General features: G+C 41.1%; 1 protein-coding gene across 1 annotated transcript in view; it reads right to left on the reverse strand.

Moving 5' to 3' along the window:
- Myo1e (myosin IE) overlaps positions 1-17594 on the reverse strand; it is a 197068-nt gene that overhangs the window by 8979 nt on the left and 170495 nt on the right. The window contains exons 24-26 of the mRNA XM_076850871.2: positions 15269-15426; positions 13206-13298; positions 9553-9754 (exon numbers count right to left, since the gene is read on the reverse strand). Of these exons, the coding sequence (XP_076706986.1) occupies positions 9553-9754; positions 13206-13298; positions 15269-15426 (453 nt within the window). The remainder of the gene's footprint in view (positions 1-9552; positions 9755-13205; positions 13299-15268; positions 15427-17594) is intronic.

Genomic DNA, 17594 nt, shown 5'->3' on the forward strand with positions numbered 1-17594 from the left:
TTTCTGAGACTTAAGTATCACCTTAAATCTGACCATCACCTTAGCTCAGTTTTAATTAGTTCACTCCATCTCCCCCTGAAAATCTTTCTAACAGCTTCTCTCTGCTCTTAGGAAAAAGACCAAAACCCTTTATGGCACCTACAAAGTCTCTGCCAGGTATGTCCCCAGCTCACATCCCAGCTGCACATTGTGCCATACTGGTGCCTTCCTACATTTCTTCATTAGCCCCAGCTGAGGGTAGAACTCCTTTCTCCACACCCCTAGCTTGCATCCTATTTACCTTGAAAGGAAATATTTCGTGCCCAAGATCAGGAACAAATAAGGATGTCAGTGATTACCATTCCTGTTCAGTACCATACTAGAAACTCTGGCCAGGGCTTTTAGGCACAAAAATTAAAAGGCATCCAGACTGGGAAAATAGTGGAAATACCTTTACTTGAAGATGAGATTATCTTGCATGGAAACAATTTTAAGGAATAAACTAAAAAACTATTAGAATAAGTGAATTATTAAGATGCTAGATTTTTTTATACAATATAAAATCCACATATAAAACTCAGCTATATCTCTATGCACAGCAAGAAATCCAAAAATGAAATTGAGAAAACAATCCCACATCAAAAAAGAACACTTAGAAATAAATTTAACAACAGTATGATTCTATTTATGTGAAATGTCCATAACAGGCTAGTCTAGATTGCTAGAAAATAGACTAGTAACTGCATAGGGCTGGGGTAGTGGATATGGGAATGGTGTTTTTGGGGGGTGATGAAAATGTTTTAAGTTAACTTATGATGATGTTTGCACAACTCTGAATATACTGAAAAAATGTTGAACTATACTTTTTAAACAGGTTAATTTTGTGGTATATAAATGATATCTGAATGAAGTTTTTTTTAAAAAAAAGTAAATAGGGGAGGTTTGCACAATTCTCCGAATGTACTGAAAACTGTTGAACTGAACATTTTAAATGGGTTCATTTTATGGTATACAAATCACATTTCACATGAAGTTGCTTTTTTTAAAAAAGTAAATAGAATGGGGCCTCTTTGGGTTGTGCAATGCATCATTAAGCCCTGGAGTGTCCCTGCTGGCTTGTATGTCAGGCAGCTGCTGGGGAGTGTCCTAGGCACAGGTCAGAGTGAAGGTGGGGAGGATCATTCAAACACCTGACTGCCCAAAGCCCCTACATGAACTTTGATCCCAAGGCATCAGTGGCCACTTCCTCAGGATAAATGCTATTGGTCAAAGTAGAAAAGGTATTATCTGGGGAATTGGGGTTCCTGTGTAGACCCATGGAAACAGCTGGTTTGATTATTCTAGGCCCCAAACAAATGCTACCGTGCTGGAAACACAAGGCCATTAAGCTCTTGATTGAATGGAGTTCACAGCACTTTACAGCTGGAGATGGGAAAGACCAGGGCAGTTTTGAGACAAGGTGTTTTCTGGGTAGCAGAGGGTAAACAGATTTGGAGAAGGAGTGGATGGGTGGGTGGAGGTGGAGAAGAGCTCTGCCTGTTGCATTAGGAATGGCTACATTAAGGCAACACTGAGGTCAGCCTGGTCTGGCTCTTCCCTGTAACTAAGAAGAGATGCAAAGTTCTCCAAGAGGATAGCACGTTCCCAAAGTGATCTAGAGTCAGAGCATGAATCTCCTTCCCATGACCATCTTGCCTCATTCTCACACCTGTCTGCACTCTTGTGAGTGTCAGTACATGGGATGTCTTCTGGGAGCCCGGGTCTTAGCTGTCTGGGGTACAGGCAAACTTGCCTTAGCTGGGCTTGCTCTGCAGCAGGCATTTTCATAGATGCTCCTTCATTTAACTCTCGTGACACTCCTGTGAAATAACTAATGGAGGTTCTTGGGATTACATAGGTCAATGCAGTAGGATAAGCATAAGACTCCTTGAGCTCCAGCCACACTGACTGCTCTGGCTCACAGATCTGGTCAAGCTCCCATGGCCTGTCCCCCAAGCCCCAAGCAGCATGGCCAATTCCTGCTCAGGCCCCAGAGCTCATTTCCATCACCACTTTTTCATATCCAGACAAATGCCTTACCATTTCTGCTCATAGCCCATATGTCCTTTAGAGCAGGGGTCTGACTATATAGTGACTTGTGTAACTATGAGGCTAACTCCCTGAGAAGACAGTAGACACCATGGGACAGGGCCTGAAACTTTCTGAGCTCACCACTGTGGTCCCCAGCCCTGGGAACACAGTGTGGCTCAAACTATAGGCTCTGATAGGGTGACAGAGTAAAGCAAGAGGGGGACATTGACTACCAGTCAGTGTGCCAAGTTTGAGGCCTGGCTCTACCGTGGGCTGGCACATGTTCTAGTCACTTCACCTCTTTCAGGGCTTAGGGTCTCCATCTGTAAAACATGAGACAATTCAAGCAATGGTCCCAGTCCTTTTTCTAATTCTAACAAAACTTTACAGAGAGTGTTCTACTGTAAGATGTGTACAGGAAGTCTGCTGATGAAGCAGTGACAGTCCACAGTTCACCAAGCCGGAAACCTCCAAATTCTAGTGTAGGACACAGTCCACCAGAATAGCCATTTTCCCAGCTCTGTTAGGCCCCAACAGTCTCAAAAACCCAATTCCCTTTCTGTCACTAGGTGGCGATCCTGTGTAATTAAAAATGAGACAAAATGACTTTCAGCAAACTGCAAAAAAATGATTAATGAGGACTTTTAGGCATCAGGGGTGTCAACTCCCAGCCGAGGAGACTGGCCAACCTAGTGAAGAAGGGATTATAGACCTTCTTACACAGCAAACAAAACCTTTATGCCCACTGAGTTGGAATGACCTCAGGCCAGCTTGTGAGAGTCTATTGTTTAAACTTTCAGGAATTTTGTGAAGTAGTTGTTAAACAAGATCATTATTAAAAGTTAAATCATATGAACTTACAATAGAATAATGTTGTATTAGAAGGGCAATAAATACTTATGACTCATCCCTTCCTAAATATTTTACTTCTTTCTATGCTCTTCAAGTTATTCATGTCTATGATTGATGTGTGCTAGAAATACCATGTAATGGTGTGGGACTGCCTATCATTTCCCAACTCTGCTACCATGATGGGTAGCTTGAAGTTGGCCATGTGTTAGTATTTAGCCACAGAGAATGGTAAATGTTACAACTCAGGCCCTTTTTATCCTGAGTTGCCATTGTTTGTCAGCAAACTACTGTTTTCATGGTATCCTTCCAATAACCCACATTCATTCTGGTCTAAAAATTGTTTGCCTACATTTGTACTAGCTATGCAGGATTTAGATAATTTTGACACCTCTGGTATTTTGTGATATTTGAATTTCTAATAAACCTCACAGGATTAAAAACTGTGCTATAAAAACAGTTCTTTCATTGGGATAATGGGGGTTGCATCAAGAATTTCAGACTAATAATTTCAAACAATTATTAATCATATTGACATTTCAAATATAAAGATTTATATATATGCACACACACATACATGTTAGTATATAGTTATAAAACTATATATCAGTAAGCAAATGTTTCATTATGTGTCATTTTTTGTACAACAAAATTTACTTTTCCTAGTACTTGAGCCATTATTTCAGAGCAATCTGTACATTTTCCACTCTTACCCATTAACATAAACACATGAAGGAGCAGAACTATAGCAGCTTTTTTTTTTGTAGCAGGTTCTTTTTTTTTCTTTTAATTTATTTTTCAGTTTTCGGTGAACACAACATCTTTTTTTTTTTAATTTATTTTTATGTGGTGCTGAGGATCGAACCCAGTGCCCCGCGCATGCCAGGCAAGCGCGTTACCGCTTAAGCCACATCCCCAGCCCTGTAGCAGGTTCTTTTTTTTTTCCTGAGGCGGCATTAGATCTCAAATATAATCACCTTACAATCCATAGGTAAATAATGTTTCCTGATGAAAGAAGCATATTACATCTGGTTTGCTTCATGAAAATTTGCACTATAAGTTACATGCTCTATTAGTGACTGGGGAAGACCAGGGAATGCCTTTGGGCCAAGATGTTAGGATGCCAGCTGACACAAGGTTTCTTGGTCACTTGTCAAATCTCACAATAGGCCAAGGCCCACCAAAAAAAAAAAAAAAAAAAAAAAAAAAAAAACCTAAATGATGTCAAATTTCTCCAAATTGAGGGCTACTTGTCTGCCCTGGTCATATTGCTCATTTCCCATGGGATGTGGATTGTTATGGTTATTGGGGCTAAGTCCTAATTTAGTTGGAATAGTTCAGAGCAAAAAAGAAGTTTGTGACTTTTATTTAAGTTGTCCAAATATAGTTCTAGTGTCTAGTGGCTGTTGCAATGTGACCAGATAACTCTGCTCTGCTGTTGGTCTGTGCCATAGACAGCAGCACAGCTATTCTTGTGGATGTGCTGGGGAAAAGGGTTCTCCCTGTCTTGGTTTCCTGTGGCTGCCCATTTCCCCCATTAAAGCAAGCAATGTCTTTTTTTTTTTAATATATTTTTTAGTTATAGGTGGACACAATATCTTTATTTTATTTTTATGTGGTGCTGAGGATCAAACCCAGGGCCTCATGCATGGTAGCGAGTGCTCTACCTCTGAGCCACAACCCAGCCCAAGGCAAGCAATGTCTAAAGCATAGACCTTCGGAGTCCAAAACTTATGTAGGCCAGAAATTTGGTGTTTTTGTTTTGTTTTTCTTCCTCCTGATTTTTGGAGTGCTGGCCATAGAATCCAAGGCCTTGCACATGCTAGGCAAGTGCTCTACCAGAGCAAAATCTCCAGCCCTTGGGTTCTTGAGGACAAAGCCTCTAAGCCAGGGAATACCCACTTCTCAATTCTGGCAGAATATTAAAATTTCCCTTTAAGATAGATGAATAATGATAATGAAACAAATGCAAAAGAATTTTCTGGCTTGGGTTGTTCCATAGTGGTACAGCACATGCCCAGCATGTGTGAAATCCTGGGTTCAATTCACAGTATCTCAAAAAGCTGAAAACAAAACCAAATTCAAGTTGCATTGTGATTTACAGTATACAAAGCCTTTATTTATTTATTGACTTTAACTCAGGGGGACTGGGCCAAAGAGCCACATCCCCAGCCCAGTTTTGTTATTTTATTTAGAGACAGGGTCTCACTGAGTTGTTTAGTGCCTCGATTTTGCTGAGACTAACTCTGAACTCATGATCTTCCTGCCTCAGCCTCCCAAGCCACTGGGATTGTAGGCATGTGTACCATGCCTGGCCTTTATTTACTCTTTAAGAGAACCTGAGGAGTAAGTTTTAAAATTATTATCTTATTATTATTTCTACTGCATGTGAGCATACTAAGGCATAGGATGTTTAAGTAACTAAATGACAAGTATCAGGTACCACACAGAAGGCACATGGGAAGTTGGCTCAGTGTCTGAGTACTTGCCTAGCATGCACAGGGTCCTGAGTTCAAGCACAACAAACAAAGTAACACAAAACCTCAATAAATAATCTGATGAATGAAACAAAAAGGAAAAAAATGGGACCAGACTCATACCCAGTTCTTGCTATTACAAATCCTTACTGTCTGCATTCCCCCATGCTATCCTTTGTGACCTTCCAAGAAGGTCCCAGGCTCATATGAGAGTGTGCCTTGTCTCTGCCAGGGAGAGCTGGAATTAGGCTTTCAAATATCACCTCTTTGTTGTGCAAATGTGAAATATATGTCTTGAAATTCTAAGACGGAAAATAATGGCATTTTACTTCTGGCTCTTAAAATACACTCTGTTCCAAAAGGTTGAATCTATAAACATTACTGGAAATGTGGGAATGGATGCCAGGAATTCCTGAACTCCATGTCTGCCTGGGCCAGGTTAAGTCTGCTGCTCCTATAGATTACTGGTTGAGAAATATTGCTATTGGATGCTTGTTGGAAATTTTTAGCACTTTGAAAATATGACTCCATTAGGAGAGTCTTGATGAGAGACATACAGGCAGCATTTAAATATTTCTATTGACCCCAGCTTTGTGGTGTGGCCAGAAGCCCTAGCCTGAGCACTTACATTATTTTTCTGTTTCCCCAACTTGAGTTGGATCAATCTCTGGAGTATATGAAATTTACTGAAGTTGTCCTCTCATGAAACAGACCACAGGATTAAAAAGGGGAATAGACATTTCCAGTCTGAGTTTTAATGCTTCCAATAATGATTATGCACGTTAGGAGGAAAAGTTGCAAAGCATTCCTAAAAGTGTGCCTAAGAAGACAGGGCAAAGGTGGAGGAGCAGGCTTTTACCTGGCTGTTGCCTAGCCTCTTCCCTTTCCTTTAGAATCAGAAAAAATCTTTAACCTGAATCAGACTTTTCAGAAGCTATGCTAAGGGATAATGATTCCCTCTGCATATCTCTCAGTGTTTTTTGAAGAATGATCATAACAACAAAGACAACAATGGCTACATGTGAGTAAGTATTGCAATACAAGGGTACAGAATGCAGCTGGGATGGAAATTAATTTAGTGAAGTCTTCATGTTCTCTCCAAAAACAACTGACTGAACAAAAAAAAAAAAAAAAAAGATACTTTCTTGAATTAACCTTAGGTGCTAATTACATCATTTGATTTTATCCATATTACTTGATCAAAAAGAAGTGATTGCATATGCTAAATATGTCTATAATGAAAAGTACATTGAGGGAAGGAGAAAGGAAAGATAAACATAGGGTGTGAAAGCCCAGGAAAGAAAAACTATAGCAGACTTATTTATGAATTGATAAATTCAAGATGACTGTTTAGAATTTTGATGTAAATAGGAAGACTCATGTATCTGAGAGTAAAGGGTCAAAGCTCAGGATACCAAACTTCCCATGTGCTCCAATAACCTCCCATGGAATAAATGCAATTAGTGTTTTCTTGGCAAAGAGTAGAAGCTGTTAAATTTAGGTAACCACAAGGCTCCTGAAATGCCATGTCTGCAGTCCCTGGCAACATCAGACACTCTTAATTTTCACATTTATATGTTTTAGAAAATAAATATTAAGACAGACCTCAGCCTTTGACCAAGTTCCTATTTTCTAAGGAATGTCTGCATGGCAGACTGAAGTGTATAAAGAGGAGGCTGGCTAGGATTCTTGTAGCTATTGGATTCAGCATGCTTAATAATAGAGTTTTCCACACAACAGTCAAGAAAATGGAAGTGCCTAGTAGATGAAGGTGTCCTCTCCTTCCAGCCTCTCATAGCCAGTCTCCAAGATAGCACTGCCTGTGCCTGATCTTTAGGCCTGGAGGTGGTAAAGGGTAAGAGAAGACTAGAACAGGGAACCACACAGCTGAGGACTGGAAGGGAGCAGCCTCAGTTAAGACACAATGTTCCTAAATTGCCTACTTTTGGCTGACAGATGCTCCCAGCTGGCCCATGTGCAAGCCTGTAACTTGCAAAGCAGGCTGAAAAGATGGTCTTATTTGCCAAAACCAAACCCAGTAGGAAGCTAGCAGGCAGAGCTAAGAGATCTGGTGCATTCTGTTGATTGCTTTTAATTCCCTGCCTACTTTGGGAAACCAAACTGGGTCTAGGAGAAATCGTGTGACTATTTTAATGATGTTCTCCATCTGAATAATCTGGGTGTAGGTTATAGAGTGAAAACTCCCATTACCTTAATAGCATATTTGGAATGTACCTTTAAAGAGAACCTCCCCTGGCTTTATCAATCAGACAATAGTGCAGCACTGGCATTGCCTGGAAACTTGGTAGAAATGTAAATTCTTGGGCCCTACCCCAGATCTATAGATATAGCCCCCTGGAAGTAGGCTGATAAATCTTCCAGGTGATTCTGATCAACAGAATTTGAGAACTACTATTTAGATTAATCCAGTCAGGTAAAACCTGGCCATTAGAACTGGTAGGATAGCTGCTTACCCAGGACTGGGGGAAAGGAAGTGAAGGAAAAGAGAGAGTGTATATGGGCAAGAGAGAGCACACACTAGTGAAGGTTAGTGTTCACTCTCCTGATGGTCATCCTAGTATTTAGTGGGGTATTTAGTGGGGATTAAACACAGGGGCACTCTGCCACTGAACTACATTCCAAGCCCATGCCCCCTCCACCACCACCTTTTTGAGACAGGGTATTGCTAAGTTCCTGAGGCTGGATTTGAACTTGCAGTCTTCCTGTCTCACCCTCCTAAATTGCTGGAATTACAGACATATAACCCCATGCCTGGCCCTGATGGCCATCTTTATGATCTAACTAAGGTGTTTTCCAAACTGTGACCCAAATTGGGTAATGATGTAAGACTTGCTAGGGGAAAAGGAATACCGTGAGAGAACATGGTAAAGTTTCTACCAACTTTGTGATCTTTAGGAGGAAGTGTCCAAATCAGGAAAAATATCTAACAGTGGTGGGTGAAGGAAGGAGTTATTGTTTCTGTACCAGCACAGGTCTGTTTTGTACACAAGTCTCCTAATCATTTAAAACTTCTTCACTGTTCTATCTAGAGACATGGAAAGAGCAAAAAGTAGAGTGGGCATGAGGAAGGGGAAGAGTAAGAAGGTGGGCTGAAGCAGGGCATTTACTGAATTCAACCTTGCAGAGGAAGATTCCTGAAAGTCACTTGTCCAACTATCATGAGATAGTGGTTATCTCATCATCCTCAAGCTACAGTTGACTGAGTAGTCTCCCACCTGCTAAGTAACATGCTAAGTATTTTGTGTGTATACTTTTCCCACCCTGTAAGCTTGATGGGTATTACATCAATGTACACAGTTCAAAGAGGTAAAGTAGCAGGTCCAATGTTAGAAAGGAAATAGAGGCTAAAAAGTATTCTCTTCCAGGTCTCACTTCCCTCTTCTCTGTCATTTGAGAATATTGCTTATAAGATTCTATGTGGTGATTTCCACACACTCTGTGCCTAGGTGTTAAGGTATTCCCTGTATCTCAGGGAAGTTCACCCTTGAGCACCTAGAATGTAGCTGGCACCAGAGTCTAGTGTTCCCTCACTAGTTTTTCAGCTGGACCCAGTCCTATCCCCCAGGTCATGTCTATTCTCATTTTTACACCGTCAGTCCTTTGAATGTCTACAAGAGTTCTAGGAATCCTTGCCTCCTTAGGCTGAAGAGCCTGGGTTCCTTTCACTGTTCTTCATTTTCTTTTCTAGGAAGGCAGAGAGGCTCTCATGCTGAGGCCACGAAGAGCAGTAGTCTTAAACATCCCCATCTCATAGGACACTGGGATGCTATTCTTAATGTTGCTAAGACTCTAAGCAATTATGTTTATGCAACTGCAGGCACAGATGGAAGTAAAAAATCCCATTATTCCTCAGTTGTGTCAGACTGAAAAAAAGGGTATAAAGTAATGGAATCTCAGGGCTGAGAGGACCTGTCTTCTGCTGTTTCTAAGATAAGCTGTCACTACAGAATGAAATGCATTGTGAGCTATCAACTTGGCTGCATATTTAGAAATGTCAGCCAAAGCTCTAAAGCCTTGGGTCATGAATTACAGCATTTGGGTGGAAAACTGAACTTTAGACTTGTACATTGACAGCCTAGAGAAGTCTCTGAACCCTTGGCATAATCAGTGGAGACAGAGCTTGCCAGCTTCACATTATAAGAGATGGCAATCTTACCCGGCAGCACCCTGGTCCGGGACCTTGAGGAAATCCAGGCTCTCAGGCGTCTGTGACACTCGGTCAGAGCCTGTGGACTGTTGCCGTGGCAAGGGTGGGCGGACCATGGAGGTATACAGGCTTTTCTGATTGGACCTCTGGTTTCCAGGAATGTGGGGATGTGGCACAAACTGGTTTTTGATGATGCCATTCTGATGGTATCCTACAGGAAAAGAGAAAAAAAAAAGCTTAATTTTTTTCAATTCTTTCCCAAAAGGCTTTCCAAAAAATTACTTTCAGCTACTAGTGAATGGCAAGTGAATTAACATATCAGTTTTCCTATGGAGAGTACAATTGCTAAAATACCGCATTTAGATCTAATAATCTAACTTTTTTTCCTCTCAGTTTTACTGAGTTCCGATCAACAAATAAAATTGTCTAACTTAAGGTATAACAAGGTGAAAGAGCTAATAATAATACAGAGTAAACTGCCCAGGAAGCACCTGGAAAACTCAGCACATGCTTGTCAAATTTGACAATAGAATCCCCAGATGGCCAGGGTTTCGAAGCCCATGGTCAAGGAAGGCTTGTAGCTAGCTGGCAGGCATGTCCTTGGGCTAAGAAAATTATGAGGCTATCACTCAAGAGGGCAGGCCAACAGATGTTTAAACAGCTGGACATCCTTTTTCAAGGGGTCCATCTTATGTGTCTTTGGCAAGAACCTGCTGTGTGCAGTGGAGAGAGTACTCCACACAGACAAGAGAAATGTGATCACCCGGTTGGATCAATCCAGGCAGAGCAAGCTCTCTTAGTCAAATATCAATTTCTAGTAAAGATCACACAAATTGCATTAGCCAGTAAGTAATGGATGTATTATAGTAATAAGCTCAAAATCATAGGTTTTGGCTGAAAGGGGCATTATCATTCCATGCCTTCTATGGGAAAGCCCTTTACGTCTTCTATGTGACAGATCTGGGCAGGGTGAAGAACAAGACTCCCCAAGGCCCACTTGAGTAGGCTGTACCATAATACCTCTTTTGACCACATTGAAAGAACTCTTTGGAGTCAGTGGACTGACCCTTCATTTATAAAGGTTCTGGCTCTTAGTACTATGTTGATCTTTAGCTAGATAACTGTCTTTCCGAGTATCAGTTTCTTCATTAGAGAGCCGGGCACATATTTGTAATCCCAGAATCTTGGGAGGCTGAAGCAGGAGGATTGCAAGTTTGAGGCCAGCCTCAGCAACTTAGTGAGGCCCTAAACAACTTAGCAAGACCTGTTTCAAAGTAAAAAATAAAAAAGGCTGGGGATGTGGTGCAGTGGTTAACTGCCCCTGGGTTCAATCCCTGGTGCAAAAAAAAAAAAAAAAAAAAAAAAAAAACAACAACAACAACCACCACAACAACAAAAAACCAAGAAGACTAGGGAAGAATCGACTTGATTACTTCTAGCTATGACATGCATTTCTGTTCATCTTTATATTCTTCTTATTGCAAAGTGGAAAGGTGTGCTATTTTCCTCCCCAGTAATAATAGAGTTCCTACTTTGAATAACAGTTCTCTAGGCTGGAACTTTAAAGAACATAGTTCTCTATCCAGCCATCTCTCTTGCCATATCTTCCCAACCCATCTCTCAGGCTAGATCAGAACCAGACCTCTAGAGGCAAACGATCTTCTTCCCTCTTCATCTTACCCAGTGAATGGGATTTGAATGGGCTCCCCATGATATCTGAGGATGGGGAGGAAGGCCCCACTTACTGCTAAAGTACCAAGGAAAGCAAAGGGGCATGTCAGAGGGGGATGTGCCCCAGGGAAGTGACCCTCAAAGTGGGTCCAGGGACAGGCAGCTTTATATGTAGCTCAAAACCCACTTGCTCACATAAATTCAGGAATTAATACATGTAGAGGGGCTGGGATCATGGCTCAGCGGTAGAGCGCTCGCCTGGCACATGCAAGGTCCTGGGTTTGATCCTCAGCACCACATAAAAATAAATAAATAAATAAATAAAAGTTATTGGTACAACTACAAAAAAATAAATATTAAAAAAAAAAGAATAACATGTAGAAACATCCATGGCAACTTGACACACATATCTTAAGTCTGCTGAATCTAAGAACAAAAAATTTGCCTTATATTTTTATGCTTTTACAATTACTTTAGTCTACAAATACATTTTTATTATGTATTTTTATTTTTATTTTTATTTTTATTTTTATTTTTATTTTTATTTTTATTATTTGTTTTTATTAAGTATGGTTTGTAATGAACTGGAATTTTAAAAAAAACCTAAAAATTAAAAATCTTGTTTTTTCACTTTCACAGACAGTTTGAAAAATGGTGATCTAATGAATTTAGGTTCAATGACTCATTAGACTTAGAGAGGTTGGGAACCATGCTTCAAGTCAAATGCTCTGTGGCCTGATTTAGCCTGAAAGACTACTTTGGCCAAACTAACTAAGGCAAAGGAGCTTTACAGGTCCAGACTACAATGCTACACTGGAGCCGCTGCATAAGTAACAATGTAATATTAACATTGCTTCTCTCAGGTTTCTTATAGCTTGGTTTTTCCTCCAATATAACAGAGAGCAGGAGCAGCAGCTGGGATGAAGCAGGATAGAGACTCTGAAAGAAAACTGGTTTCTCATTTGCCAGGCCCCAGTATCCATAGCTCAGAGTAACACTGTGAGACTTCAGAGCAGGAGGCTAAAGAACAGCCTTGTAATGCCAATTGGGAACGTCAGTATAAATAGGATTTTCTTCTCTGGGATGATTTGCCAAATGTGGCCCTGAAATGACCTTTCCAAGCTTAGAATCATAAATTAATATAAAACCCCTGGGAATAGGTTTTTATGAAGTGAACTTTGTGAGTGAAGAAGAGACATTTTGTGAATTTTCAAAGTGCTATTCAAGGCGGTAGGGAAGTGGCTCAATGGCAGAGCGCTTGCCTAACTAATATGAAGCACCAGGTTCCATCCTCAATGCTGTAAAGAAAAAGAAGGAAGGAAGAAAGAAAGTGCCTCAAATACAAAGCAGATTTGTATGGGGCAAAACTCTTAAGTTTATCTCTTAAGGTTTGGAGTTTATTGATCTGCAAATTGTATTTTTATTTAATAAATAATAAATATGAAATAAGGGTCCCAAAAGCTTTTGTAATGGGCTGAGGATATAGTTCAGTTGGTAGAGTGCTTGCCTTGCATGCACACAGGCCCTGGGTTCTAATCCCCAGCACCACAAAACAAACAAACAAACAACAACAACAAAAAAAACCTTTTGTAACTCTCCCAGATGTTATTTTATTTTTGGGAACAGATCTCCTGGATTCTAAGAATAGATTTTTTTTTTTCTCTCTCTCTCATTAAAGAAGCTATTAACTTATTGTGGAACATCATAGTGGGTAGTAGCCGTGGAATGATACCACACAAACTCCTTTCCCCTAAAGGTAACATCCTATATATTAAAACTGATAACACCGTGGTTATCATATACAGCAACTGCTCTCTCTCTCTGCTATAGGAATTCTTCCAAAGGGAGCAATGTGCTAGTTAATGACATCCAGATTGTCTAATCTACCAGTTCATATGTGCATTTATTTGCTAATGGGTTTCTTCCCAAGCAAATGTAATGTAATGAGTTCAGATTTAGTGGTCCCAGTCTATGGTACATGCTTGGCTTACCTGGGGGAGGAGGGGCGGCTCTCATTGGGTAGTTGGCATTCTGAGTCCCACTGGAATACCCTCTGCTTTGGATGGTGTTCCTTCTGGTAGGACCTGATATAAACAAGAAACACAATATCAAAATCAGTACTGCTGTTTGGTTTTATGGCTCTGGATGGTTCTTTGCTTATGGAAAACGTTTGAGAAATTTGGAATGCAGGTCTCAGATTTGCAGGAGACTGGCTGCAGTGGAGAAGGGAGATGTGATAGAAGTTCTATGCTGGTAGCCATTGGAGAGGAAGGGGCTGCAGGTATTTTTATAGAGGTACAGTTTTGAAATGTTAGAGACAATGATTTTTCAAAGAGAGACTGATACGCTCATAAAGTTGTTTCTATTTTGTAGACTTTCAAAAGAGAGAGAAGGACATATCAATGTTTGCACATGTTCTCAAAACTTCATGGAAGCTCTACATGTGAGCACTGCCCTGTATTGTCATTGGCAAGAAATACATCACAGCACTAACTGCATGCAAGAGCTTGTGTTCCAGTCTTCCAACTACCCACAGAGACCATGACGGATAGGAGCAGACTTGAAACCTGGACACAGACATGAAGACCAAGGAATTAGAAAACAAGCTGGCGCTGATGCGAATCACTGTAGGCCATAGTTAGGGCTGGGACAGCAGGGCCAGATGGAATCTGTGATGGAATAAGTTCTCACCTGGGATATGTAGGAGAGTAGGAAGAGAGATGAAGAGGTAATTTCTTGTAAAGAGAAGAGCTGAAGAACAGAATGGTATGAAGTGATAATGTGTATGGAAAATAAAGGATGAAGTGGTGTGGAACGGGGATTCCTTCCCATCACCTAGACCACTTCTACCTCAGCGCTAGAGAGATGAAGCAGTACTAGACAGCGCACTGCTATGGGGCTTACTGAACATCTTGCTCACACACATCCTGCTGCTTATTTGCAGGCTGGCGTAGCTCTGCACTGTCCTCTAGGGTCCAGGCTTGCTAGGCCTCTGTATTCCACCTGGCTTTGGTCAATGGGAGGCACTGGCCAGAGACTGGACTGCTGAGGAAGGAGGGACTGGATGTTGGATCTTCCTGCTCCTGTCTGCATCCTACCCTGGTAGTTACTGGAGAGAAAGTAGCTCAACAGTTCGTTCACTCTGTCATTTCAGACTTAGAGGCAACAATGGTTTCTCACTGTTTCTTTTCCTTGGGTCCCTACTTTGTTCCCTTAACCCCACTCTCATCCTTTTATTTAAACTTCTCTGCAACATCCCACTGAAATGTGTTTTCTGAAAGTAGTTAAGTGATATACAGACATACACCAACATTTTCCAAGTGGCCATATATACTTTAAGCTATGTTTCTGCATTGTATTAACATGTCAGAGTAGTACCAATGCATATGTACCTTTGTAGATGAACTTGATAAAGTTTTATGTATGATGCCCTCTTCACTGACTATAAGCATAGGCTCAATTTTAGAAAAATACATACATATGTGAATGCATGGCATCTATGATTATCCTTTGCTGTGCCTTGTAAATTTATAAATATCAATTATAAATGGAACAAGAACCAAAGGCCAGTGAAGGAGTTAGACTTGAGGTTGAGGTAGTGCGTGTATGTGTGCATATGTGTCTTCTAATGAAGCGCTCCTAAGTGAACACAGAGATCTTTGCTTTGACTTACAGCAGCATAGGGAAATCATGCAAGGAGTAGGTAAATGTGTTTGATTTCTTTTAAATTGGCACCAAGAATAATGTTGGTATGGTCCACAAGATCTGACTGGAAAGGGCTAGGAAGTTTGAAGCCAACAAACTGTTTTAAATACAGTTAATAGTGTAATGCCAGGTGTATTACACAGAAGAACTAAATCATTCAGAAAGTTTCAGCCTGTTTGTTTCCTTGATGTTGATTTAATTTGAAATGTCCCATCTGATGAAAACCCTGCCACAGGAAGTGTTAGATGCACCAATTTGGCCCCAGACCAGTGCATTCACCAGCAGCCCTGGGGAGAGCTACTGATGTAGAAAAGTCTTTCTGCTGCCAAGGGGCCCACAGGACACTTACGGGAGTTCTTCGGCAGCCCTGGTCCGATGCTGACCTGCAGCACTTTGTTGCTGGGCTTGAGGATGGCCAGGTCACCGAAGCCTTGGTGGAATTGCACTTGCCGGGAGCCTCCTGCACTCCAGGGACCCCAGTTCTCCTTCTTCAACTTCAATTCAAGACTGTAACAAACACATTTGTTGGGATTAACAAATTGGAATTAACCAGTGAGAAAAATGGTACTCATAGACCCAGCATGAAATTTTGTTGTTGGGAAAGCCTGTTATAAAAATGCAGCAAGACCAGACAACCTAATGAGGGATGGGCCCAGTACCCAGGATGTAGCACAACTACAGGTGACCACTGAACTAGAAGCAGAAGCTTCGGGACCTGGCACTTATGAGAAACCAGTTGGTGAGGGAGATACCATATAAATACGACAATATCACCTTGGCAGATAGTCTCAGGAGCTACTGCTTGGGGTACAGGAGGAAGGTGACAATTTCTAGGCCACACCTGCTATGCTGCATCATTTTGCTTCTAGCTGATTTCCTTGGGTCTGCGTTCATGCAGGACTGAGAGATAGATGCCAGACACAGATGAAGGTTCCACAGCATAGAATGTGGTTACTATTTCATTAAATTCTATTCTCCCACCAGTATTTCCTACCCAGACAAGGGGAAAAGACAAAAACTAGCCAACAAAATCTAAACAACCCAGGCAGTTTTAATTTTCCCATGCTTCCTATGTCTACATGATGCAATCCATATTTGTATTTTTTTTCTCATGTTTTCAGAAAGAAAAATAATTTCTAGTAGTTGCCTACTTGGCATTAAGGCTTTATATTTCCACAGATTCAAGTGTCCTTGCTCTTGTGAGTAGGAAGAGCTGAAGGACATTTCCATGTTATAGACAGGGAAGTTGAAGAAGAAAAACTAAGTAACTCTCAGTCAGCACATGTGAGATTAGAAGCTCACAGTATGCCAGTATCTGGTCCATAAGACCATGTTAACCAAAACAAATGAGGGTGAGCCAGGACACAAGATATTAACCATCCACAGTCCCTAAATTCCTATCTCCATCAATAGATTTTATTATCATTAATTGGGGAAATTTAAGCCCTTATCCCAATCACTTTTGTCTGCTTCCAGAGTGACTCTAGTGTTGCTCTGCAGAATTAAACAAAACAAAACAAAAACAAAAACAAAACAAAAAAACTCGGGAACAGGCCCAGCGGCCTGCTGGCAGGGTAGACACGTCACCCCAATTGGAGTAAGGGCAGAGCAGAGCCGCCGCCCGCGCCTGCAAGGTAGGCAGACTTGCGACCCACCGGCGGAACAGGCCCAGCGGCCAGTCAGCGTGGTAGACAGATCACCCCAATTGGAGGAGGAGCACAGCCGCCGCCTGCCCCTGCGAGGGAGACTTTTCAACTATACAAGAGCAATATAAATATATAGGGGGAAAATTCAATCACAACAGTTTCACCAAGCAGAAAGAAATGCGAGCAGTATGAAAAGACAAGGAAAGAAAGGACCACAAGCAATGCAGGTCAACTCAACTTTAGAAGAGGTAACAGCTGCAGCAGATGGAATGTCAAATAAAGAATTCAGGATATACATGCTTCAGATGATCTGGAGTCTCAAGGAAGACATTAGACAGCAAAATCAGACAATGAAAGATCACTTCGACAATGAATTACATAAACAAATCCAAGAAGCAAAAGATCAACTATACAGGGAGATAGAGGTTATAAAAAACAAACAAACAGAAATCCTAGAAATGCAGGAAGCAATAAACCAACTTAAAATCTCAATTGAGAATACTACCAGCAGAGTACAACACTTAGAAGATAGAACATCAGACAATGAAGACAAAGTATTTCAACTTGAAAAGAACATAGACAGCTCAGCAAGACTGTTAAGAAACCATGAGCAGGGCTGGGGATGTGGCTCAAGCGGTAGTGCGCTCGCCTGGCATGCGTGCGGCCCGGATTCAATCCTCAGCACCACATACAGACAAAGATGTTGTGTCCGCCAAATACTAAAAAATAAATATTAAAATTCTCTCTCCCTCTCTCTCCTCTCTCTCACTCTTTCTTTAAAAACAAACAAACAAACAAACAAAAAATACCATGAGCAGAACATTCAAGAAATATGGGATAACATAAAGAGACCAAACTTAAGAGTCATTGGGATACAGGAAGGTATAGAGGTCCAAACCAAAGGAATGAGCAATCCATTCAATGAAATAATACGAGAAAACTTCCCAGACTTGAAGAATGAGACAGAATCCCAAATCCTAGAAGCCTACAGGACGCCGAATGTGCAAAATCATAAGAGATCCACACCTA

This window comes from Callospermophilus lateralis, chromosome 3, assembly GCF_048772815.1.
Source record: "Callospermophilus lateralis isolate mCalLat2 chromosome 3, mCalLat2.hap1, whole genome shotgun sequence".
Lineage (NCBI taxonomy): Eukaryota > Metazoa > Chordata > Mammalia > Rodentia > Sciuridae > Callospermophilus > Callospermophilus lateralis.